Raw genomic sequence first — 27,412 nt, forward strand, 5'->3', positions numbered from 1 at the left:
GTGTGGGCAGAGTAATGGAGATGGAGGTTTGTATTGAGGTGAAATAAAAAAATAAGAGTGTACACACACACATTGAATTGAGAGTGACGCAGCATCCTTTAGTACAATAACAAGGAAGATATCTGGCAGAATTAGTTAAACAAATAGGGAGGGGGTGATCATTTCGTACCTAGGAACGCAACCCAATTTTACCCATGAGGTTTGAATGCTGTTTTGCCCAACGCGGTATTTTTCACAAATGTTGGGTGAGGTCTGCCTGGACATCTAATATTGTATTATCTTCTGCATTACTCTCCTTGCAATGAGACTACAATCTCTTTAAAGTTCTTCAATAGCAGTTCACTATATGCAAATCTTAATTAATTATTATAAATGCGTATCTATGATTCTGATAACGCAGTGTAATTATTATCATTATTTCGATGTCCAATCACCCTTACTTTAGAAATAGTTTGGCAGGAAATGAAATGTTTCAGAAAAAGTAAGCAGGCACGGATACTTTTCATATCACGATATTTTTTATGACCATACAATACATCGTGGTACAGTCGTATCATGAAAGTGCCAGCAGTAAGTGGCATCTTATATAAACTTAATTGTTATTTTACCAGGTAAGGCCCACTGAGCTACTAAGCTCTTTTTAATAAGCGACCTGGTTACAGATGAGAGTTCAACCAAGTGGCTTATCATGTGGAAATGTATAGCAGGCAAATACTACTAACACATGTTTCTAAATGTGGAGGGAAAAACCAGAGAACCTAGAGAAAAATCCACGTGACCACGGGGACAGAGACATACCAACTCCAAATATACAGGCATCAGGGTCGGGATCGAAGCCAGGACCTCTTGTATACCAGGTGATGTTAACATCTCTCCACCGTGGAGACTTCATCCTAGTCACCCCTTTACCAATCCGTGCTAACCGGCATGGTGAAGTACGGTCAGACAACCTCCGTGATTGACGCTGTGTAGGAAGTCCTTAATCCCGTAAATTGTCAAAGGATTGTGAATGGTAATTATCAATCATTAATAAAATTAGCTAAAGATACATGTTATGGAGAGAAAACCACACACAGGCTTTAAGTAACTCCCAGTGCGAGTTGAATCATTGGTTTTAAAATTCGAGCTAAACGTGAGCGCAGCCTCCTTCACCATGAGGTCTGGAGGTCACACCCACGTGTGTTAAGTCGTCACAGTGGTCACGGCTCCGAGGCTCGCCAGGGCTCAGTAATTCGTGGAGAGCCCCTCAGGCCGGTACACGTTGGGGTCACCCCCGTTGCGTCCATGCCGGTTGGCTTCCTGGTCGGCAGCCGAATCCTTCCCGGGTCGCAGAGCCTCCCGGGCGTCACTGGACACAGAGGTGCAGCAGTGGTGGTGATGCAGTGACTCAGATCGAACAGGGAACAGACAAATACAAAGATCCACCGTATAGCCTCGTAACAGGCTGTGAGAGGTTGTTAGCGAGCACCTATTAAGGCCGGGATGATACACGAGGGGGTGGGCTGGCCAGCACCACGCAAGCCCGGCCGCCTTTGTGTCCCCAGTGGCGACGTTTACACATCGCACCAGGTACTCTTTTGAAGCCGAGTTCACCCAGGGGAGGCCCAGGGCCGGTTCAGATAATCGTCACTGGTATTGTCCGTGAACACTTTTCAGGAAATTATAAAACGAGGAATTACTCTCCTGGTTTCTCCCACCCCACTAGACAGCTAATTTTTGAGTTATAAAGAAAACTAATTTCTATAGAACTGCTTTTTGTGTTAAGTTTATTGTCCTTCCCCCGCACCTCCGATTAGCAAGGTTGTCTAAGTACGGATGAAAAAATTCAACATACATATATACAGATAGTTGGACTAACCCTATCGCAGGACCCTCCTCGTGATGAAGACTCTCACTGGGGATGCCGTGAGGCTCCATGGTGGTCGCATTACTCACCTAATCACGGCCGCAGCAAAACGCCCACCCGGCCCTCTTTGGGCCGCTTCGTAGTTCCCACGTGCATGGAAGTATTTGTCCGCTCCTTTGTGGTTGGCCTTCTTCATGTCCTGGTAGGCTCTCATCATATCTCTGGTACCTGTAGGAGGTCAAAGCACAGAGGAAAAAACAAAGCCAGTTGCTGGAGAATGGCCGATGGGGACTATGGGCTTCGCTACATCATTGATGCAAATGCAACAATCAGATCGTAACTCACACGACGACGCTTGGACATATATATAATTATGCAAATTGGTGACCGTGGGAAACATTCTCCATGTAGTACTGGCTCTGTATTGATTCAGCAAAGTTATGTGTGTGTGTATGTGTGTATATGTGTGTGTGTATATGTGTGTGTGTGTATATGTGTGTGTATGTGTGTGTGTATATAGTCCGGCAAAACAACCTCCTACCTCCTCGCGGTGCCGGACGGGCAACACTGTCGTGGGCAGTGCTGTAGGGGGAGGGCCAATGCCCATTGGCCTCTCCCCTCATGGCGTCTGTGACCACCACAGTGGCTAAACGGGGGCTCTGGACGGGTGCGAGGGGCTGGTAACCCCTCCACCTTCAATTAACCACCACTAAACCACGAATTAAACATAAACCTGTAACTAATAAGCTTGTGCCGGAAGCCCCGGGGGGTCAGGCTTCTATGACGTCTCCTGGCCAAACCTCATTTGGCGGAGCCAGGAGATTGAATTTTCACCCTCGGGGCTCCTCCAGAAACAACGAAAAACCATTGCGGATGGCCACGTGGAATGTTCGAACGCTCACTGCGGAGGAGAGGCTGCCACTCCTCTGTCGGGAGCTGGACCGGTACCGCCTGGATCTTTGTGGCATTCAGGAGGTCCGGTGGACCGGTTCTGGATCCTGCCACCATGAGGGGTGGACAGTCCTCTACTCGGGGCAGGAGACTGCCAAACAACAGGGTGTGGCTCTTCTTCTGAACAAAAGAATGAAGGGGACGTGGGAGCGTGGCGGTGAGGTGTGGGAAGCTGTAAGCCCCAGGATACTTTGGGCTCGCCTTCCCATCAATCAGAGGCGAGGAGTGGTGGTCGTGGTTACTTATGCCCCCACCGAAGACGAACATCCGTGGAGGGATGCAGGCAAAGCCGATGAGTCAGACGCTTTCTATGACCTCCTGTCACAGGTGCTGGCTAAAGTGGCCACTCGGGACAGAGTCATCTTGTTGGGTGACTTCAATGCCCGAGTTGGTCATGATGCTGGCACCTGGTCTGGAGTGATTGGAAGGCATGGGCCAGATCAGCTCAATAATAACGGTAGGAGGCTGCTAGATTTTTGTGCAGCCCATGGGCTTGTAATTACCAACACGCTCTTCCGGCATCGGCGCATCCACACAACATCATGGATACATGCCGGGTCCAAGCAAGAACATCTGCTGGACTACATAGTGACGGACCAGCGGATGCGAGCCCATGTCCTTGACACCAGGACCTACCGTGGAGCTGATCTGCCCTCTGACCATCGACTAGTCATCTGTAAGATGCGCCTGCCATTTTTCCACTCCGGTGGTGGGTGTACACCCAGGACCCCATTCAAACCAAAAGTGGCCTGGTCTCAGTTAGCTGATGAAAGTTGCAAGCGAGAATTTCATCATCGCTTGCAGCTGGGGTTGGCATCGTCCCCTACTCCACCTGATGTCGAGGGTAAATGGGCGAGGTTTAAGACTGTGACTCATGCAGCTGCAATGGCTGCTTTGGGTACGCGGTCCAGACCTCCCCAGAAACCCTGGCTGACAGAGGAGGTGTTCAGGTTAATTGAGAAAAAGCGACAGGCCCACTCTCATCGCCTACAGCATCCCACGTCAGAGAATGAGGAGGTTTACCGCAGCCTTCGCTCGGAGGTTCGGAGAGCCGTAAGGCGCTGTAAGGATGGGTGGTGGTCGCGGGTTGCTGAGGAGATGGAGTCTGCCTCAGTGGCCCGCGATCACAAATCACTATTTAACTCCATCAAAAAAGTAACCTGCAGCGCCACACCTATTACCATCATTAGAGGAAAAAACGGTGATCCAATCTCCGACCCCCAGGAACAGGTTTGCAGATTTGCTGAGCATTTCTGTGAGGTCCTGGGGGAGGGAAAATCTCTCAGCCAGGAAAACATCATGGCACAAAGTGGGGATAACCCTGCTGAGGCTGCGGTGCCTCAAATATTGGAAGAGGTCACCCCCTGTGAGTGGCTGGCTGAGGTGCCAGCTGTTGAGGAAGTACTGAGGGCGATCCGGAGTCTGAGACCAGGGAAGGCACCGGGCAGAGATGATCTCCCAAGCGAAATGCTGAGGGAGGGTGGCGTTTGTGCACAGACTGCCCTATATGACATCATAACAACAGTCTGGACCACTGGACGGGTTCCGCAGGACTGGAAGGATGCCCTGGTGGTCCCCCTCTTTAAGAAGGGGGACCGTACCGACTGTAACAACTACAGGGGCATCTCACTCCTCAGTGTGCCGGGAAAGGTCCTGGCAAGGATTATTCAACATCGCCTTGCTAGGCACGCTGAGGAGAGGCTTGCGGAGCCCCAATGCGGTTTCAGGAAAGGGCGGTCCTGCACAGATGCCATATTTTCTGTCCGTCTGCTACAGCAGAGGTGTAGAGAATTCCAAAAAGACCTACATCTCTGCTTTATTGACCTGGTCAAGGCCTATGATACCATCAGTAGGACTGGGCTCTGGGTTGTTCTTCGTGCTTTCGGAGTCCCTGACCCTCTGCTCACGATCATTAAGGACCTTCATGATGGTGAGCGGGCCCGGGTAAAACTACGTAGCCGGGAGTCGGAGCCTTTCCCTGTACACCTTGGGGTGCGACAGGGATGTCCTCTGGCTCCCACATTATTTAACATCTATTTCGACTGCGTAGTTCGTGAAGCCTTCAATAGCTGTACCGGGGGAATTTCCATTTGGTACAGATATAATGGGAGGCTGATCGACGCCCGGGTGCGATCAAGGGATGGCTCCCTATTGGTCAACCACGTTATGTATGCCGATGATTTGGTAATAGCTGCTCATTCTGAAGAGGAGTTGGAGACGCTGCTGCTGAGACTGGAGCATGCCACTAAGAGGTGGGGCCTTACCATCAGCCCCACCAAAACTAAGCACCTGCCTGGGTATTTTGTACCATCGGACACTCCACCCCCACAACTCCCAATTGGTGATGGGGCAGTTGTGGAGAGAGTGGAGAGTTTCCCATACCTGGGCAGTGTGCTTATGACCGGCTCCAGTTTATCAGCAGAGGTCTCACTCCGAATCAGTCGAGCGGCAATATCTTTTCATCGGTTGCGTAACGCTGTGTGGAAGCTACCTGGTCTGTCGCTCCGCACGAAGCTTCAGGTCTTCTCGGCCACGGTCATTCCCTCCCTTCTCTACGCTTGCGAAACGTGGACCCCCCTAGTGGAGCATCTTCGCCGGTTGGAAACATTTAGGCTGGCCTGCCTACGATCCATCCTGGGTTTAACCAGGCTGGATTGTGTGAGGAGCTCACAAGTCCTTGAAAGATCTGGGCAAAGTCCCATCAGTGAGCTCCTCCGGCAGGCAAGGCTGCGTTGGCTGGGTCATGTAGCCCGCATGCCCAGCCACCGCATGCCTAAACAGCTTTTGTTCGGCCGGATCGAGGGGGCTAAACGGGCGCGGCACGGGCTGGAGAAGAGATGGAGTGATGTGGTACAGGAGGATGTGGAGCTGAGTGGACTTGCCGATGACTGGTACCAGCGGTGTCAAGATCGGCCTCAGTGGAGGAGGCTCGTGAAGGACGCTACTGGGCAGTTGGAGGCAGTCGCCCTCCAGCAACAACGGAGGGCGGAGGAGCAACGCTCACAACAACGAGCGGAGCGCCGGGTGGCTAAAGCACAGCAAGTTGGTACAGTAGGGGGCACAGGTGGTGCATCAGCCAGTCATCTCGGTCATCTCGGTCAGTCGACCCGTGGCACCTGGGTCTGCCCCGTGACCTCCTGCCAGCGGGCGTTCGACACTTCACGTGGCCTCAAGGTGCACATGGCCTGGCACAAGCGTCGTGGTGACGTCACCGCCACTTAGTGGCGAATGGCGGTTGTTGTTGTTGTTGTATATGTGTGTGTGTGTATGTTGGGAGCGGTAGTGTAGATGGTAGCGTTGGGCCTCCCTAAGGTCGACTCCGCTGCGAATGAAAACCTGGTGCGATGCGTAAACATCGCCACTAGGGAGACAAAGACCGTCGGGCGTAGTGCTGCCACCCACACACTCGTGTACCCTGCTGACGTGCTTAGGTGCACTTTCCCCTCCAATCGTGGAACTGTGCCTACCCACCCGTCTGAGGGTTAAAGCCGGTGGGTGAATGTGGCTAATTTCTCATCACTTAGCAGTGGGCTGGCGGTGGTGATGATCGTTGATCATCAGCTCTGGACCGAGCGACAGCAACTGCAGCACGAGTAGACTTAGGATAATGGGTTACATTAGCGCCCAGCCGTGATTAACAATTGGTCTGTGTGCATGCACCGGTCTGTACGCCCCAGGTATCTGTGTGGTGATTCTATCGATCTCCCTTTGGATCTGTGGTCCAATGTTAGTCTATGGGTCTATATATGGTCAGTCTATGGGTCTACGTGTGGCGAGTATTTGCTTCGGTGTGTGGTGACTCTATGGGTCTCTATGTAGTGAGTCTATGGGTCTTTCTGTGCCCAGGCATGCGCCTCCTACCTCCCACAGCCTGTGAGAAAAAGTTTCCATTGGCAGTGACGATGGTCAGAGTGAGGAGGAGCAGCACGGAGAGGATGGAGACCTTCAGCATGGTTGGTGCGATACACGATCTGCGGCCAGGGAGGGTGGAGACACACGAGGAGCAAAACATTGCGCGTCGCATTGACGCCCCGCTGACAACTGCAACGGTGGAGTAAAGGCCGACATCGTCGGTTCCATGCTCACCTTGCACGATGATGAAAGCAGACAGTGAATCGCAGGAGCAGAACCAGCCCTGATGGCCAAACAATGATCACAGTGAGCTTTATAGCTTTACCCTCTCCCAGTGGTGTTGGACTTTGGCAATGATCCCGCGTTGACCCTGCACCTTTCCGTAATGTCGATCAGCAAACATATTGATTGTTCGTAGTTCCCAGCAGTGCTCTTTTTTTACCGAGTTCAATATTAACTCTGGGACTGTGTGGTGAGTCTGTGGGTTTCTGTGTGAGTCTATGGGTCTACTCTGCAGACACGGGTACCGCTCCTGCTGGCAGTCAAAAACAATCACTCAGTGCAGATTGACAATATAATTGTCACAGAATGCTTCCATAAGAATCGTTTTTATGGCAATAAAACAAGTGCTAAGATGTCGATACACCAAAGAGATAACTTTTGCAAGGCATGAAATCTTCATTAACCAAACGTACATGTCGCAAAACATGCAAACAAACACGCTCTGATAATAGAGGGAATTGTCTTTGAAACTGATTGGCTTACACCAGAGACAGCCTTCTTTATGGCCTTGTCTCACCAGTGTCAGACAGAGAACGTCAAAAGGCGAACAGTACAAAAGCAATTCAAGTATCAGAGCATTTATAGCTCGGGTTGAGCAGCTATACAGTTTGCCAAAAGTACGTGTGGTTACTGGAGTTTTAATGCTTTGCAAAAGTTTTTTATTTGGTGTTTTAACATCTTATCACCTCCTGTTTTATTGCCAAAATGAAGAAAACCTATTCTTATTTTTCATTCTTTTGATACTGCCTAAAAAACGTCTCTTAGATAGAATGCTTCCAAAAGTCCATCCCCGTCCACGTCGTAGAACCTGGGGAATAGATGGTGCGGAGTTCTGGCACAAGTCCTGCAATAGCAGAACAGGGAGAAGTGGATACGTGTCATCCTCAAGGGTTGTAGCAATCGGGCAGCAGTGGCGTCTCTAACATTTTAGGCAGAAGAAGCTGCGCTCTGGGTCAATGGCAAACATGTTCTTTTTACGACACTCTGCGCCTCCCCGACCCAATATGGCAGAGTAATCTCGGTAACCAAAACGTGTAATATAAAAATAAAACTTTACAGCACCAGGGTGTCAGGACCTAATTTAAACCGTATCCATTACATACAACGAGCAGGCAATGTGCGGATGACTGGAATAGCTGAAAGCCCCACTAGTGAAGGTTATGCCACGGTGGAGTTGCCAGCAAGGACACCAACACATTTCAAGCCAGACCTGCGAGCAACATTCCGGATTGGTGTCTGGAATGTGGTCACAATGAACGGGACAGGATACTAGGAGGCAATCGTAATCCAACTGGCCAAATATAATAGCATAATCGCCGATATCACGGAGGAAAAGACCCCACAAGAAAAGATAAAGCCACTGTTGATGGCACAACCATCCTGCATTCCGGATGTCAACATCGCGTTTGTGTGGTCGCACTCATCAGCATGTTACCTCTCAATCAATCGCTTGTATCATGGACACCCGTTTCACTACGAATCTTGCTGGCCAGGATACAGTATCGACATGGACATCTATCGGTCATTGTTGTATATTCATCAACTGAACGGTCAAGCGCTGATGACAGAGAACACTTCTATGATCAAAAAAGTGGCTCGCTACTTTCTATCCCAAGACGTGACACAACCATGCTCCTTGGAGAGTTAAATGCCGTTACAGGCACCAACCGAAGCGGCTTCGAATCTTTCACGACAACATTGACATACGTCTGTCCTTCTGTTTTCGGCTCATGGTATCGTAGATTGAACATCCACAGACAAACTTGGATCCCATATGATGGTCACACAACTAAAAAAATAGATCATATCTTGACCAAGGACAGAATCATCTTTAAGTCATACCGGGTTTTCCGTGGAACAGAGGCACCTGCTAACACTGACCACAGGCTGGTTGTCGCACAAGTTGCCCTTCCCAACACCCACAACACCTTCAGCCTTTAAGCAGTATGATGTCAAGAGACTCAGCGACAGCCTCGATACTACAGATACATTCTCCAGGGCAGTTGAGGCTTTATTGGCAGCCTCAACCATCTCTCCAGAAGATTTTGATGTCGAATGTACCTGGTCCCATGTACGAGACTCCATTGCACTGGTTGTTGAAGCTATGGTGGGCCTCCGAAAGCCAGTCTGTAAACCCTGGCTATCTGATGCCACCTACCAGGCTGGTTACACCAAGGAACATCACAAGCTTCAGGGAATTTTCATAATTTGAACAACAGATGACCAACAGAAGTATCTGAACTCACTGGATGATGAAGTTGAGTCGGGACTGTTACACAATGACATGAGGACCGCTTTATCTGTCATCAAATACTGCCAATGTTCCTATCACTAAATAATACGGCTCTATCTTCTTGGTTCTTTCGGTAAAGTCACGTAGAAAGGAAATAATAAAATAATAAAATATAACATAATAAAATTATTCTCACGACGTTTCGGCCACAACGCAAGCAGCCGTCCTCAGGTGAAGAACAGGTCTGTCGGAAAGACAGCGTCTGAATGAACACCACCAGGCTTGGAAGCGTATATTTAAGCTGGATTGGAAGGGGGAAGAGCGCCTTGACAAAGGAATTTGCATATCAACAGGAATCTAGCATATTTATGGAAATGCAGATATGGGATTATTCACTACTTGTGGAATGCATAGGAGGTGGGGGGGGGTCAAAGTCATATTATGCCCGTGCATTATGCAGGATTAGCAGCATCAAAGGGAGGAAGGTAGGGTTAGCATTAATAAAGGGAAGGAATGTTAAAAGTATGGAGCTGCAGCAACTAAACCACCACGTAAAAAACGAAAATATAAACTACATCAGTATCATCAATATACTAAATATACTCTCCAATAAGCTGAGCTACTAACAGTAAGTCATACATTACAATTCTATGTCGCAAAAAGTATAATATGCCTCCAGCTAAACTACGTGACTTTACCGAAAAAACCAAGAAGATTAATCCCTGCAGTCACGAAAGCTTTAAATCGAAATACGGCTCTACTTGCTCATCAGTGGAATACGTCTTCACACGATGGCCTGAACATTATGCAGCATGGCTGAACCACCAACCAGCAGATGCTTGTCCTGAATTGGCAGACACTGCAACTGCAAGCAATTCTGACTCAGACTGTCAAACCAACACAGACATTCCTACATCAGAGGAAGTTTGGCATGCCGTCATGAAGCTTAAAAAATGCAAATCAGCTGCCCTAGATGGTATTTCTCCAGAACTTTTGAAAGGTGCTCTGCATCCTATCAGTAGAGGGTAACATCAGCACTTTAGGAAGGTCCAAATGTCCAGCAATGTATCTGCTGATTGTTACTTTGTATACAGGGAAAGGATCCCGTATGGCATGCTGCAATTATAGACCTATATCCCTACTTTCAGTACCAGAAAAGGGTTCTGCACATGTACTTCTAGGCAGGCTGCAACCATTCCTGACAAAACACCATCGCCTATAGCAATCAGGATTCACAGCTGGTCGATCTACGATGGATGCTGCGCTTGCACTCTGCCTACTTGCAAAACTGCACCGTCGGTTCCATAGCCCATTGCATGTCGCTTACATTGGTTTCAAGGCATATTTTGTATCTGTGGATGGATCAGGTCTCTGGTCTGCCTTGAGTGGAATTGGGTCCCTGGCATCCTGATGGACCTTGTGAAAGATCTACATCCAGGCAAAAGCGCAAGGGTTTGTGTCGGGTCCGGACTTTCGCCACAAACTGAGACCACATTTGGAGTACGTCAGGGATGCGTCCTCGCACCGGCACTCTTTTGCTGAGAAGCCTAAAACATTCGTACCAATCCTCCAACATTTCTATAACAATGTAAGAAAAATGGACTAAATGCTTAAGGGCAGAACACAAAAGAACATAACTTGGGTTCTGGACCTCCTGGCTATGCATGATGAATGAATACGTCACAAGTGTAATAAAAGACTTCGTCAGGCACTGCTGGTCTCCGTTTGTCTTTTATTTAGGTTCTTTCTCCACACCCCGCTGGTCTCCTCCGCAGACCAGCGTCGTCTCGCGCGCGCCCTGCACGCGCTTCCTCGTCAGCTCCTCCACTCTTCCTCACACCCCGCTGGTCCTGATCAGGGACCACCGTCTCCTCTCGCGTGCCACGCACGCTCCTCCGTTAGCTCCTCCACTCCCGCACTCCGCACACCGCTGGCCGACGGCGTGCTGAGGTCCTTCGGCCACGTGGCCGATGGCGCGGATCTCCTCTCACCACCCAACGTATATAGTTTCAAGTGATGACCGCTAGATGCCTCAGCGCACAAACAGCCCCAAGCCTCAGTCACTCGCAAGATGGCGACCCCGCAACACAAGGCGTTTTGTGTTCTGCAGTTCAGCAAGGCTTAATCCGTTATTGCAGTGCGTTTCAACGGCGTTTTGGCATTGATCCGCCAATGTCAAAGAGTATAGTGGCAGAAAAGACCGTGTTTTTGCACCACCATGAGCGACTAATCTGGATGATCTCAAAAACAGAATCACGGCAGCGGTGACTTCAGTGGAAGAAGACACTTTGAGAGGCGTTTGGGACGAATTCAACTATCGTCTCGATGTTGTCCGTACAGGAGGTGGAGGGCACATAGAGCATTTATAAAATGTTTAGTAAAACTGTATAGCTCGTTAAACCGTTTGTAACTTTTTGTGTAATTGTAACATGTCTCCATCGTGAAATATAATGCTTTGAAAGTGGGTCCATCTTTTTGTGTAATTGGAGGGAGATAGCCCAGGGGAAATTCTATTCAGAGGTGGTTTCAGAGTCCTTCATGCAGAGAGAGAGAGCCCAGAGTAATTCATGCAGAGAGAGAGAGAGTCTTGGGGCCGAGTTTTCAAGTACATTGATTGAAGCAGGAAGTGTATCAACAACTTCAGTGCTTCAGGCAGAGTGATACAGGAAATGTATCGACACTTCAGTGTTTCAGGCAAAGTGATATGATACAGGAAGTGTATCGACAGGTATTTTTTTTTAGGCAGAGTGCTTGAAACAGGAATTGTATTATAAACAGTTTATTCTATTGTTTTAGGCAGAGGGGTATTTAGGGAACTCCCGGCCATCGCGGTTTCTGGGTGGTGGTCGTACCCTGCATCTGCCGTGCGCTTTCAAGGAGGGAGCAGCTGATGTTGATGAACCTCCCAGGACTCCACATTTCTGAAACCTAAAGTACCAGGGGTCTGAGGCTGTAAGCGGCTCACTGCATCAGAGCCCAGAAGACTGAGGCTCTACGCTGCGCTGGTACAAGGCCGGAAGAGTTACCAGTCCTGAAGTGTCCTGACTTTATTGCGCAGTTGGGTGATTCTTGGGGGTTTATTGTTTTGTGATTGTTTTGAATATTAAAATGTCTGTTGTTAAAGTCAGTGGTTCCTCATTTGCAGTTGACTGTGCTTGAGGAGTGGCTGTGAACCAAGAGCTCGGGTGGACCGGATTTCTTCACGAGTTGGTTGGAGAGAAGTCCTGTGGGGACCCTGACGGACCCCAATCCAACTCTCATCCAGGTCCGGTTCAGACAATCTTCACTGGTGTCGGCCGTCAATGGGAATCGAACTCGAGTCGCCAGGTTCGTCGCGCAGCCCACTAACCACTACACCACCGTTTCCCATGTGGGGAGAACACTCACATGATGACTCGAAATCGTCATATTTTCTCTGTGCTGACCCACTTTCCTGTAAAGTTAATCAGTACAAACATTATTATTTGTATTTATGACAAACACCACTTATCTGTTCTGTTTAATATTGACTCTACATGAGTGGCACGTGTTCACGGAGGCAGAACGAGCAGCAGCAGCAGTTCGTGGGAGGCAAGAGCTTACAGGTTGTGATTTTCAATTCATGAATCCAAGGATCACTCACCGGGTGAATTTAAATGATGATACAGTATTCTTTGAGTCTTTTGGTAAAGTCATGTAGATAGATTCAAGTTAATAAAATTAAAATAAACAAAACTACGTTTCGATCACAACACAAGCGATCGTCATCAAGCGATATGAATTCCTGCAGTCACGAAAGCTTTAAGTCAATGATACAGTAATTGCCATTTTTATTCAGGAAACCACACTGATTGGTGGGAATCTTTGTCAAGTATGTCCTGGTGCTGCTGCTGCGTTGGCTTTTATCTAAAAACGTGTTCCGCCATTTATTGATGAGTTGTGTTATTAATTAGTATCATTATTCCCGACGAAGGAAACTGGAACGCCAAAATGTCTCTAGATCAAAGAGCGCCATAGCGAATCAATGCTCTACGGATCTCGCTAAGCAAGATCTGCCTGCAGTGAAGCAAGATTGTCGCCGCTATGATACAATCAAAAAGGACTGCAACTGAATCGCCTATCATGCAGATATTAGCTAATCAAAAAAGGGGGTGTGCCACGTGTCGTTATACTAACCAATGGAATCACTCGATCCATGGATCGATTGGCAATGAATTTTCACAGCGATTAACTCACAAATTATCATTAACCTGGCATTTTTTATGTTTACTATATTCTTTTGCCCGTTTTTATATTAATGAAGAGCAATGTATTCGGATGTCCGTTTTTATATTAAACTTGAATCTGTGAGTGTATTCAAAACAAATTACTCTCCAGAACGTGTGCATATAGTTAGTTATATTTATCTACTGCTGGATGAATGCTTCACTCTCCTAGACTTCTCCCCCCTCTCATCCACCATCAGCATCATCAGCCAGGGTCTCTCCACTGCTGAATGAATGACTCACTACCCTAGCCTTCTCCCCTCTCTAATGCACCATCGGTGTGGCACTCATCCACAAAGAGCGACGCTCGGCGCTGCTCGACCAGGGAGCCGAATTCCCCCAGCGGAGCGCCCACCCCGTCCATTGAGACCGCCCCGTGTCTAGGAACGGTAGAGCGGACTGCTGCTGCAGGTCTCCCACCCAGTAGCTCTGCTGTTTTTACTCCATTGTCACTCAAACCATCAAACTGTCATTGTCGCCTCATCCATCACACACAACACACCATATACCACGTGAAAAGCCACTTTGTTGCGTTATCATTTGTGGCCAGGTCGCTTCTGAAAAAGAGCTATATAGTTCAGTGGGCCTTACCTGGTAAAATAAAAAAAAATATTTTAAGTTGACCCACGACCTCCTGCATACAAAGCGAGGTAGTTAACATCTCGCCACCGTGGCGCCCACAATTCTTGCCCCACAGAATGCTGATTCGTTACAGCACTTTGTCCTGGAGAAATTCGGGTGCTCCGGTTTCCTCACGCGTGAATAATAATAAACACAACTCCTCATTAAATGGCCGAGAACGTCTTAAAAGCCCAACGCAGCAGGACCCTCTTGACAAATATCCCTACAACATAGTGTAGATTCCTGGATCAAAAAGGCAATTATCATTATTTCAATTCACCCAGTGAGTTGGTTTCATGAATTGAATATCACAACCTGCAGCTCTGGCCAACCATGAACTGCCGCTGCTCGTTCTGCTGACGTGGACACGAGTCGCGTGTGTAGAGTCAATATTAAACAAAGCAGATAAGTGGTGTTTCTCATAAATACCATGAATCAATGCTTTTACTGACGAACTTTACAGGAAAGTTGGTCAGCACAGAGAAAATATGACATCGTATGAGTGTTCTCAGCACATGGGGAGCGGTGGTGCAGCGGTTAGCATAATGCTCTCCAAACCTGGCGACCCGAGGTCGATTCCCTCTCACGGCCAACACCAGTGACAATTATCTAAACTGGCCCCGGGTCTCCCCTAAGTCGACTCAGTCTCAAATGAGTACCTGGTGCGTTGTGTAAAAAATCGCCACCAGGGAGACAAAGGTGGTCGGGCGTGGTGCTGACCACCCACTCCCTCGTGTGCTATGACAGTCTTCGTAAGTGATCGCGACCAGCACTTGCCACAAAAGTCTGGGCAGGCTATATGGGGGATCTTTGTTTGGATCTCAGCACGATTATCTGAACCGGGCCTCCCCTGGGTCAACTCGGCCTCAAATGAGTACCTGGTGCGATCTGTTAACAACGCCTCTGGGGAAACAAAGACGGCTGGGCCTACGTCGTGCTGGCCAGCCCACCCCCTCGTGTACATCCCGGCTTTCGTAGGTGCTCGCTAACAACCTCTCTCTCACAGCCTGTTACGAGGCTATATGGTGGATCTTTGTATTTGGCTGTTCCATGTTCGATCTGATTCACTGCATCACTAGATACTATTGCAGAGTCACTAGATACTACTGTAGAGTCAGTAGTTACTACTGTAGAGTCGGTAGATACTATTGTAGTGTCAGTAGATATTACTGTACAATCTGTAGCTACTATAAAGTTAGTAGATACTACTGTAGATACTACTTATAGATACTACTTATACGTGACTTTACCGAACCAAAGAGTAATTCCTGCAGTCACGAAAGCTCCAAATTAAGTTTTAACTACTGTAGAGTCGGTATATACTATTTTCGAGTCAGTAGATACTCATGTAGAGTCTAGATACTACTACAGAGTGAGTAGATACAGCTATAGAGTCCGTAGATACTACTTTAGTCAGTAGATACTACTGTAGAGTCAGCAGCTACTACTGCAGTGAATAGTGACTATGATAGACTCATTAGTTACGATAGAGTCAGTATATTCTACTACAGGCAGTAGATACCACTACAGTCAGTATATACTGCTGCAGAGTCAGTAGATATGGCGATGGTCAGTAGATACTGCTATAGAGTCAGCAGATAATACTATAGAGTTAATATATACTACTATATATTCAGTAGATACTACTGTAGTCATTCGACTACTGTAGAGTCAGTAGTTACTACTATAGAGTCGGTAGATACTACCGTAGAGCTGGTAGATAGTTGATCAGTGATTTAGTCAGGTAATACGATCGTACACCCGGCAAAATCACTGATCAGAGATTTGGCCAATTGTAATATGATCATACACCCGACGAAATCAGCGATCAGAGATTTGCCAATTATAATATGATTGTACACCCGGCAAAATCACTGATCAGAAATTTGGCCAATTATAATAGACCATACACTCGACAAAATCACCGATCAGAGATTTGCCAATTATAACATGATCGTACACCCAGCAAATCACTGATCCGAAATGTGGCCAATTATAGTAGATCATACACACGTCAAAATCACCGATCAGAGATTGGCCATATATGGAAGAAAATAGGCGTAGCATTGGGTAAAGGGGCGTGTCTTTGCCCATATATGGTGTTGTGGATTGTCAATATAAAAATGGGCATACGAGTATCAATATATATTTACAGTGGAAGAATCCGATGAACTTGAAAGCGCTTTTTCGCAGATTTCTAGTCGGGACGGGTAAGAAAGTTGCAACAACAAAGTACACGAATGGCAAACAAATTACCCAAACACATACAAATACAACGAAACCATCCCATTATACCAGGCAACGCCCACTGAGGTATTAACGTATTTTTCATTTGGACATGTATAGCACCAAAATAATCGAAATAATGTTTAATAATTACAAAAATAATAATCTATAGAGTTAACGAACATGGATGGAGTAATTATGTGACACGCCCCCCTTCATTTGATGGGCTAATATCAGCAAGATGGGTTATTCCATCGCAAGTCTGCTTTTATTGTACCACAGCGGCGCCCAATACCGTTGCAGCGTGGTGCTGTGGTTTTAACGGTGAGAGGGTGCGTGAGTAGGTTGCTGTGTTTAGCGTTCGGATATTGATCCGCCCGTTGTTGTGCAATGTGTGTTTGTGTGCGTCAGTGTATGGGAGAGTGGTAGTGCAGCGATTGGCATGCTGCGTTACGAGCTCGGCCGCCTGAGTTCGATTCCCACTCACAGCCAACACCGGTGACGATTATCTAAACAGGCCCTGGGTCGACTGAGCCTGGTCCGATGTGTAAACATCGCCACTCGAGAGATAAAGGCGGCCGAGCATGGTGCTGGCCACCCACTCCTCGTGTGCCAAAGTGCTATCATTTGTGGCCAGGTTGCTTTTGAAAAAGAAGCGAATAGCTCTGTGTGCTTTACCTGGTAAGATAAGACAAAAACAGATTAGCTTTATATTTTTTTAAGTGATTTGCTTACATACTCTTTGGTTCTTTCGCTAAAGTCACGTAGGTAGAAAAAAAATAAGAGATCATGACGTTTCGATCGCAACACAAGCAATCGTCATCAGGTGGGACAACCACGGCAAGAAAAAACTGCTGAAGTAGGCGAAATATCTGCGGTGGCACGAGGTTATATAGGCCTCGGTAGTAGGGGGTGGAGAGAGAGGAGGTGGGGGGAGAGAGGAGGTGGGAGGAGAGAGGGGGCGTGGCAGAAAGTGGACCCCGCGGCAGCACTTGGAGAGATCTGAGAGATCGGCTGCAGGGGGGTAGAGAGAAGTGGACCCCGCGGGAGCACCCGCATCACTAGAGTGAAGTGGACCCTGCGACAGAACTGGAGAGATCGGCTGCAGGGGGGAGAGAGAAGGGGGAGGGGAGGAGGCGGGGCAGAAAGTGGACCCCGCAGCAGCACCCGGGTCACTGGAGTACTGGAGTAGAGATCGGAGAGAGATGCACAGAGAGAGAGAGAAAGACACAGAGAAAGTTAGAAATAACAGCTGACATAGGCAGGTAGGATGGAAACATCAGTCAGTGGAGACTTTACCTGGTTAATAACGTCCTTCCAATGATTGCTCAGTTTGTACCCATCTTCTCGGTTGAAGTTGTGTCCGTGTTTATATATCTGGATGGCTTCATGAACAAATCTCTGATAATAGCCGGTGGGTTTGCAGAGTACCTTCGTCTTGGAAAAGTCAATTTCGTGTGAGCCCACAGCATTAAAACAATGATCAGCAATGGCAGAGGTATTGGTCCTACCGTGTTTCAGATCTGCCTTGTGTTGGCGAATGCGGTCCGAGACATGTCGTTTCGTTTCCCCAATGTAACTACTGCCGCAGCCACAACTCAGTTTATAGACACCTGGGTATTGCATATCAGGAATCGAGTAGGAATCACATTCTTTACAGATGGGATCAAATCACGAATTTTGAGTACTGTGTTGAAACGAACCTGGATCTTGTGTTTGTTTAAGATTTTGGAAATCTTTTTGGTAACCCCTGCTATGTATGAAAAAATGATGGTATTGGTTGGATCCTCAGTTGGTTGTCTCCCCATGGCTGGGGAGACAGCTTTGTGGATTGTACGGTCAGAATATCCGTTCATCCTGAGAGCTTGGTGTACGTGCTCCAGCTCACTGGCTATGTGATACTGGTCGGAGATGCAACGGGCCCTATGGTGCAGTGTTTTGATGAGGGAATTATTCTGGGATGGATGGTGGTGGGATTCAGGCTTTAGATAGGCATACGTGTGTCTGACTTTCCTGTAGACAGAGTATCCTAACGAGCCATCAGGTCTCTTCTCGATCAAAACATCCAGGAATGGTAGCTTGCCATCCTTTTCCACTTCCATGGTGAATTTGATAGATGGGTGTATGGAATTGATGTGGTTCAGAAATTGGTTCAATACTGGCAGGCCATGTGGCCAGTTGACGAATGTGTCATCTACATATCTCTTCCAAAAGGAAGGACGTAGGGTGGATGTCTGGATGGCATCTGTCTCAAATTTCTCCATGAAAACATTCGCTACCACTGGCGATAAGGGATAACCCATTGTAGAATGTGTGGTGCCACAGCAACGGAACATGTCTGCCGGCGCTGCCATCCCCTCGCACCCCTCCACACAAATGCACGCACACCCCCACTGAACACACACATGCGTAGTGTCTCATGGGGGGGTCACCTGGTACCATGGGTTTCCACCCGAGGGGCCCCTAGTGGGGATGTCCCACGGTTTCCCAGTGCCAGGAGATTGGGTGACCCCCCCAGGCCAAATTGCATTGCCGACAGGCAACGGCCCCTCTGGAGCGCCCTGAGTCTAACTCCCCTGAGCTGAGAGAAAGTGCCGTGTGTGCCACAGAGGTCCCTGCAGAAGGAGCCAGGGACCCAGTGGACCGCCCGGCGGGCACGTAACCCACACCTCAGGGCCCGACGGGCCGCTCCGCCCGGTCGGATCCAAGAGGACGTCGGCTGTGCGTTCCCGGGGCCTGGATGACAAGCAGCTGAGACAGGCCCAGCAGCGGGACCCGGACCTAGCGGCGGTGGAGGCGGCCCTGCAGGAGGAAAAGGCCGCCCTGCAGGGACCCTGGAGGTGTTTGTATGCCCGGTTGTGTGTAAAGAACGGGGTGGTGCGGGAACTAACCGAAGCCGGGCAACTGGGGTGCATCTGTGTTCCCGCCCAGGTGCGGCCCCAGCTGCTATGGCTAGTGCACGACCACCCACTCGGGGGCCATGATGGGGAACGGTGCACTCGGGAGAGCCTGCATCGCCAGTATATCTGGCCCAAACTGGCACAAGACGTGACCACCTGGGTACAGGGCTGCCGGGCTTGTCAACAGTGTGGGCAGAAACCGGCATGGTATCAGGTGCCCCTGAAGCCGTTCCGTGTCAGCCGGGCAAACCAGCTAGTTGGGATCGACCTACAGGGGCCATTCCCATGATCCCACCGAGGCAACCGGTATATTCTCATGGCGGTGGAGTATTTCATGCGCTATCCAGTGGCGGTGGTCATCCCCAATAAAACGGCCCTTGTGGTCACCCGGGAATTTGTGTAGCATTACGTGCTTAAACATGGGATCCCCAAACGAGTCATTACTGACCAGGGTAGTGAGTTCGAGGCAGAGCTATTTCAGATGCTGTGCCGGGAGTTCGAAATCTAGAAGGAGCGAACTACGGCATACCACCCCCAGGACGAACGGTATGGTGGAGCGTATGAACTAGACCTTAGCCGGGAAGCTGAAACGTATGGTGGCCACCAATCAACAGGATTGGGATGAACACCTTCCCTATGTCCTGTTCGCCTACGCCACCACGGTACACACATCTACGTGACAGACCCCGTTCCTAATGATGTTTGGTCGTGAGTCTCACCTACCAGCAGATCTGTTGTTCGGCATTCCTCCGCCGCAACCAGAGGAAGGGAGCCAGCTCATGGAGCACCTGATGGGGACCCTGCGAGGGGCCCGTGGCCGGGCCTACCAACAGGGGGAGGCCGCACATCAGCGGCAAGAGCAGGGCGCCCGGCCCCGTGTGGAGCCCCCCTTCTACTCGGCGGGCTCTAAAGTATGGCTGCATACCCCGTGCGTAGGGGCTGGACAGGTGGAGAAGCTGACCACCTACTGGCGCGGACCTTGGACCATGGTGCGGCAGATCTTTCCCTGGACGGTGCTGATCCAGGGCGGGGAGAGGGGCCGAGAGATGGTGATCAACGTCCTCCGATTAAAACCATGGATGGCAGCCCCGGCGAGAGAGACCCCCGCCGTTCAGGTACCCCGAAACCCTGGGATCCCTGCACCCCCCATACCCGAGGGCTTCGCACCGTATATGGGCCCCGTGGGACCCCAGCCCACAGGGGGCCCCGGCCCGACCAGGAGGTGGTGGGGGCGGTGACCCCTAAACCCCTCTGCCCCTGAGTTTGTTCCCCAGCCCGCGGATGCCGGAGGGTGGGAGGAGCCTTTGGAGTGGAGGAGACCGCCGCAGGAGCCTCGGAGAACGGAGTCACCGCCCACGAAACCGGCAACGAGGGCCGGGCGAGTCCCGCGGACTCCGCGGCACTACCTGGTGGGAGCGGCCCAGGCGAGGTGCTCCAGTCAACCCGGGACGGCGACGGACACCTCGGGGGGCTGTGTGGTGCCACAGCAACGGAGCACATCCGCCGGCGCTGCCATCCCCTCACACCCCTCCACATGAACGCACGCACACCCCCACTAAATACACACATGCACCCACGTAGTGTCTCGTGGGAGGGTCACCTGTTACCATGGGTTTTTACCCGAGGGGCCCCTAGTGGGGATGTCCCACGGTTTCCCAGTGTCAGGAGATTGGCCGACCCCCCCAGGCCAAATTACATTGTAGCCCCGTGAATTGGTTTCAAATTGTATGGGCGCGACGAAGCTCACCGGGATAACCGTAATGAGACATTCACAGCACAGAGAAATAGGGCCTCGAGGGCAAACACTCAGCGAGCAGCGCATAAGAGGAGGTGGGAGGGAAATTCCTGGACCGACTGAGGCTGTGGATTCCACAGGATGGCCACCCCGACCAAACCGGTTGTGGCTGGGGTGGGGAGAACGGGTACGTAAACAATGGGTGAAGGCGCTCCGGAGGAACTGCTCCAGGTAAGGGCGGGGCATCGGTTTAAAATTTAAAGGTAGGCGCATGATTGGCCGCGCAGGATAATACCACATGACCCTGAATCTTTGGATTCCGAGGGCATTAAAGGAGGGAGGGGAAAAACGTTGGGGAGTTCACCTCCAGCCATTCAGCTTGCAGCGTCCGAGGGACGCTGGGGAGTGCTGCTACGACTCAACCCCAGGCAGAGATGTCTCGTAACCTCGTTGCTCTGACTCCCACTGCATCCGTATGACCCCGTGAGTACATCTGCTAGGTGAGAAGTAGAGTGAGGGCGCACCCAGGGATTGAATAGGGATAGGCTAGGTGCTGCTCGCTGAACTTTTACTCCGGGCTGAACAGGGTTTTTCTTTAAACGCGCCATTAATAAACTTTAGCACAGAGCACTGGCACAGCGTGATTTCTGTGTGAGTGGGGAGAGTGTCGGAGTGTGTGGGAGGCTTGCGTCTGTACAGCGGCGCCACGCGATTAATAGGGCGAGGGAGGGGTGAGTTAAAACCCGCTCGCGTGCGTATTTACACAGCACGTTTTACGCAGTGTGTTTACGTAGCGACGATCGCATTAATGGTGGGACGCGCGTGCATTCTAAAATTTACGGCCGTCGTTGTTTACGCATGCTCACGCTCCCTTGCGGGTTTACAGTAGCGGATTAAGGAGGGGGGAGGGGCGCGTGCATATTCATACGGCTATTTCTAGCGAGAACCGTGGTTAGTGACGTGCGCCTACGCGTGCACGCAGCCACCTCCGCATTAGTGGTAGTGTACATGGGGAGTGGTTGGGATAACTCCGGGCGGTGGTGAGCCAGCCACTTAGCCATGTCCCTCAGAGAGGGCGCTGGTATGGGGGGGCCGATCACCCTATCAGAGGGGGCTCGGCGAGTAGTGGCCGAGGAGGAGGGGGGATTGGAGGAGGTGAGCGTCAGTCCCATCAAATGTACCATTCCAGGTGAAGTAAGTGTTGGTAAGGCAGTGCCTCACCAAAGTTGGTACATCTGGATTCAGTCCCTGTTGGACCAAGTCTTCAATGATTGCAATGGTGTCAGGTACAGGTACCTTGGTAAACAGGGAGACGACATCGAAAATGACAAGTAAATCATCTGGAAACAGTGAGATGTCCTTGATTAGAGAAACCAAGTGAGCTGAGTTATATACAGCTGAGGTGGTCTTGCCCGGGAAAGGAAGCAGGGTTTCAGACAGAAATCGGGCCAGTTTGTAGGTGGGTGAGTTAATGGTGGAGACGATAGGACGGAATGGGGTACCTTCTTTGTGGATCTTTGGAAGGCCATGAAGTCTGGGTGGTCTAACAGCCAAATGTTTTAGAGAGCGCTGCTGGTTGAATCGATTAGAGAAGTCGAATTAGTGATGATATTGTTGGTTTTTGTAACTTGGCGGTTGGTGGGATCTCTGTTGATTTTGCGAAATGCAACCCTTTAGCTAGTACCAATTTTAGGCTGTCGGAAATTGGGATGTCACTATGATTGATGACAATCTTGTTAACATCTAACGTTTTAGGGTGTGGCTCTGGCTTCTTTCTTGACAGGAGGTTGAATTTAGCAAGTTAACGTTACATTTGTTGACATTGAAGTAGTTGAAGAAACTGTCATGTTATCTACATGATCCCAATCAGATGTGGACATTTTATCTGTTAATTCTAAGTGTGATTGTAAGAGAATCTTGTCTAAATTATCAAGCTCAAACGGAGCAATCTTATTCTCCCTGAGATTAGAGCTCGGCTGGCCCTAAACAAGATCCGTTTGGAGTTAGAGGAAGTGACAGCAGCAGATGTGAGTGTAAAGGCGATCGGTATTACCTTGGTGTCGCGGCAGCTCTTCAGAAAGGTGAGAGACTCGATCAAGTGAGCCTTCTTGTCTCGCAGTCTGTTAAAAGATCTAATAGTTGTGTGGAAACCCTCCCCATAGAAGAGGTTCAATCTTGATTTGAAGCTTTTGTGACTACGCAACTTCAACCGAGAAGATGGTTACAAACTAAGCAATCATTGGAAGGACGTTTTTAACCAGGTAAAGTCTTATCTCACTGTGATGTTTCCATCCTACCTGCCTATGCCAGCTGTTATTTCCGACTCTCTATGTGTCTTTCTCTCTCTCTCTCTGTGCATCTCTCTCCGATCTCTACTCCAGTTGTTGTATATGCCGGGTCTTGAAAAATGAATACAAATAATAAAATAAAATAAACATGTGATGATGCGTATGTAATATAAATTATGCTAATTTACATAAGTATGTGCATAATGTATGCTAATCGGGAATGGGTTATTGTATTACGTTATGCTAATGCATACGATTATGCTAATGAACGTAGTTATGATAATTAGGCTCTGCCTCATTGTCTAGGGTCGTATTATCAATCAAGATAATACAATTATTTTCGCTTTAACATTTATTGATTGTGTCTTAGTTTTTTTTATGTCAGGTCTCCAAATTCAAATCTCAACGCAGGATACAGTTCTTATAATTAAGATTATTATGCTTGAACTTAGGAAGGCACCACACAGACACTTCTGTGTTAAGCAATTTTAATTTCTAACCAAAAACATAACACTCTAATATGCGAACTCTTATGCTTGGAATTGTCAACACAGTACTCCTGGAGATGTTCTCCTCATTCATCCGTAAATTGAACCCTCAATGATTACATTGTTAAACTGGGTAACAGAACAATCGATAAATTCCTCAGAGTAACGCGAGCATATACGGCGATAGGAAAAAGTCCTTAAAATGAATGTGACGATATTCAAACGAACGGCAATAAAGAAACATGTCCCGAAGGCAAAAGTAGACCTCAATGAATTCATCGGTAAGATTATGTAATTAACGAAATATCTTGGAACAATCGTGTGCGGCAGTGTGCCTGCTTCAGCAGATGCTTATCAATTGGCTAAGGTTTCAATAAATTCGCGGGCAAGATTCTGTGATCAAAATAAATATTTTAACACGATAGTCTCCCTGTGAGTGTGTAGATTCGTAACGTACGTTTCTAAACGTTTAGTTTCATCAATTAATTCCTTGGTAATATTACAATTAACAAAAATAACGACTAAAATACTTCTAAACGACCGTATCCACGTAACTCAATGGGCAGCAATGTTCTTCATTATCAGCTAATAGTTGATGCACTCTTATCATTCGTTTTCTTATTATTAGTCCCGATATGTGTGTGTCGGTGGTTTTGTCTCCTTGATCAATTCTTTGCGTAAAGTAGATGCCGAGGTTGGGCATTCCTTGTGTAGTGGTGATACGCGCTGGGTGTATATGTCGTGTGCCAGCGCGTATGTACGGGTGTGTGTGTGGTGACGCGCGCTGACGGGGAGGAGCAGGCGTCAGTGCGCGGGTGGGGGTAGTGCTGCTGATTGGCTGTGTGCCGGTGACGCGCCCAGAGGGAGTGATCGGGTAGCAGCGCGGTGTGATTGGTCGGGGAGTGGAAACACGCGCTGAGCGGAACCGGATCGTAGGGATAGCGCGTGGGGATTGGGTAACTGAGGAGCGGTGCCGACGTTGAGGTCCGCATCCGCTCCGTCTCCCGGGAAGAAGGGGTATATAAGGTGATGCACAGAGGAGCAGGGGCAGAAGTGGAACCATCTAAGAATGAAGACGAAGGTGCAGAGATAGAGCCCGGAGAGGAGAGTAATGGAGAGTAATGGAGAGTAGAGGAGAGTAAGGTATAAGTGTGTAGCCAGCGAGAGAGAACGGTCTACACGAGCTGAGTAATGTATAGTGTGTAGCCAGCGAGAGAGAACGGTCTACACGAGCTGAGTAATGTATAGTGTGTAGCCAGCGAGAGAGAACGGTCTACACGAGCTGAGTAATGTATAGTGTGTAGCCAGCGAGAGAGAACGGTCTACACGAGCTGAGTAATGTATAGTGTGTAGCCAGCGAGAGAGAACGGTCTACACGAGCTGAGTAATGTATAGTGTGTAGCCAGCGAGAGAGAACGGTCTACACGAGCCGAGTATGCATACGGTGTAGCCAGAGAGAGAGGAAGGTCTACACGAGCCGAGTATGCATACGGTGTAGCCAGAGAGAGAGATGCAAAGTCTACACGAGGCGAGTGGAGAGTGTAGCAGAGGCGCAGAGTCTACACGAGGCGAGAGAGGAGTGTAGCCGAGGCGCGGAGTCTACACGAGGCACAGAGAGCCAGCAGCACAGAATCCAGAGTCAAGAGAAGCGCATTGTGAAGAAGAGAGGCCACGCGTTGTATTGTTACAAGTCAAGATTTAATAAAAGAAGTGTGTTCCCGTCAAGGAGTTTCCTGCCGTCATTTTCCAATACTTCACTTGTACCAACATTTAGTTTGTTCCCTGTGGAGCGGTGAGTGTGTGAGGGTGGGCGTGTCATACAAACGGCTTCATTGCTCTCTCTCGCTCGGGGCGTCAGCTGCAGCTGCTTGTGCGCTGCAGGCTCCTTCCACTGCTGGATGAGCTGCGTCGGCACGATGCTTGTCCTTGAAGATGCTCGATCGCTCTTGCGGCTCGTCCGCTGGCAGCTGCAGACACCCTTGCTCGGTGGAGCTGGTTGCATGGGCTCTCTCCTGCCCTGTGCTCTCTGGTGATGAACGATGCGCTCGCAGTTCGTTCGCTGGTGGTAGACACCCTTGCTCGGTGGAGCTGGTTGCACGCGCTCTCTCCTGCCCCGTGCTTTTGGTGGTGCACGATTGCGCGTGCAGCTGGTTCTTTGCGATGCTTGACGCTTTCCGCGCTTTCTCCCAATTGATTGCTCGTCGTTGCTAGTCACTCTATCTCTCTCCTTGATCGTGCAGCTTCCGGGTGGGAGCTGGCACTCAGTGTGGAATAACTTTGAGCGATACTTCTTCTGTCAGCGCCGAACTCGTACTCGGTAACACATCGCTACTCGGCAAGCCTTGCCATCCTTGGTCGATTGCAGGACCCGCCCCGGAGCTTGCTGCTTGCAGAACTCAACTCTTTGCGTTGACTTCGTAGACTCGTGGCTTCTGCTGGTGCAGCTCGTTGACGATGTGCCAGTCACGAGGTCAGGTTCCCAGAGCCTGCCGATCGCAGCTGCTCGTGGGAGCTGGCACTCGCTCTCAAAATTTGTGAATTGTATTTGCACACCTCTTAAACAACTGTGAAAGCTTAGTACAATACAACTTATCGCAATCCTTGACTTTGCAAGCGATACTCTGTCGGTCCATGCCGAACTCAGCACCAAGCATCACCTCGCCCCTCTTCTCTGCGAGGCACCACACCCATTGTTGATCTCGAGGCCATGCCCCGGAGTCTGCTGTCACAGTACTCTCTGTCGCTTGTCGCGCTTCTGTGCTTTGCAGTCGCAATGTATGGGTCGTGTCTCTTTTATTATGTGAAATTCTCTCCCCTCGGCTCGCCTTCTCACAAAGGATCGGAGCTTCCTTTGATTTCGCTCTTTGCTGTGGGGGAAGTTGTACGTGTGTCTGTGTGTGTGTGTATGTCCTGATTTATTAAGCAATCTGTTAAGTCTCACCATAAAAGACTGGCTCCTGTCCCCCTCCTCAAGCCATCTTTTCATCCGTGGAAAACAGATGCCCCAAATTGCTACACCCCGATTTATTATTTTGTAATAATCACTCTGGAGGGAGGGAGGGATTCCCCCTGTCCGGTGGCATTCCCCTGCTCCCCCCTTTTCCCTCGCGGTGGGGTGTTACATTTTCTTCTTTCTCACAGAGGACCGCAGTCTCTCCCTTTGTGATTGTATTGCTACCACATGCTTCTGGAAGACAAAGGCGGCTGGGAGGTTCTCTATGGAATACATTTTATCTTGGTCATGCGTGATTGACCTATTTTTCCTTTTTTATTCTTCTGGATGACCCTTGGTCTAATACTTCATAATTATTATTTGGTTTATGTTTATCCAATATTTGTGCTTTTGTTCTTTCGGTAAAGTCGCGTAGATAGAAGAAGAATAATACAAATAAAATAAGGAATACTGCAGTCTATAATGTCGACTTATTCTCATAGCCAAGCTTCAAACTTTTACCGTATTAAAAAATATATATCAGTTATGATGTCCGTTTGTCCCTGCTATGTGCCTGTGTTTTACAGCTCTGGAGATGTGTTTGTGAACTGTCCAAAACGTTTGGGGAGGTCGTGTCATATGGTCATCTGACAACCTGGAGATTTCCCAGATAGCTGCTAACCCCTCTTTGCCCCGGAGTGTATTATTTAATGGTTCTTTTATTGCCTTTTCCCTCGCTTTTAATGCGGTAAGGCAGCTGGGCGTGAGGTGTGCCCTCACCCTTTCATGTCCCATGCTCGCCCCGATCAATTAT

At 49.1% G+C, this 27,412-nt stretch overlaps 1 protein-coding gene across 1 annotated transcript; it reads right to left on the reverse strand.

Moving 5' to 3' along the window:
* Positions 1-1,224: 1,224 nt before the first annotated feature.
* On the reverse strand, positions 1,225-6,749 carry LOC144949816 (serum amyloid A protein-like). The gene is made up of 3 exons (XM_078879759.1): positions 6,659-6,749; positions 1,936-2,074; positions 1,225-1,348 (listed from the first exon to the last, which is right to left on the reverse strand). The coding sequence occupies exons 1-3, from the start codon at positions 6,747-6,749 to the stop codon at positions 1,225-1,227; spliced, it is 354 nt and encodes a 117-aa protein (XP_078735885.1).
* Positions 6,750-27,412: the final 20,663 nt, after the last annotated feature.

The sequence above is a fragment of the Lampetra fluviatilis genome, chromosome 55 (assembly GCF_964198595.1).
Source record: "Lampetra fluviatilis chromosome 55, kcLamFluv1.1, whole genome shotgun sequence".
Lineage (NCBI taxonomy): Eukaryota > Metazoa > Chordata > Hyperoartia > Petromyzontiformes > Petromyzontidae > Lampetra > Lampetra fluviatilis.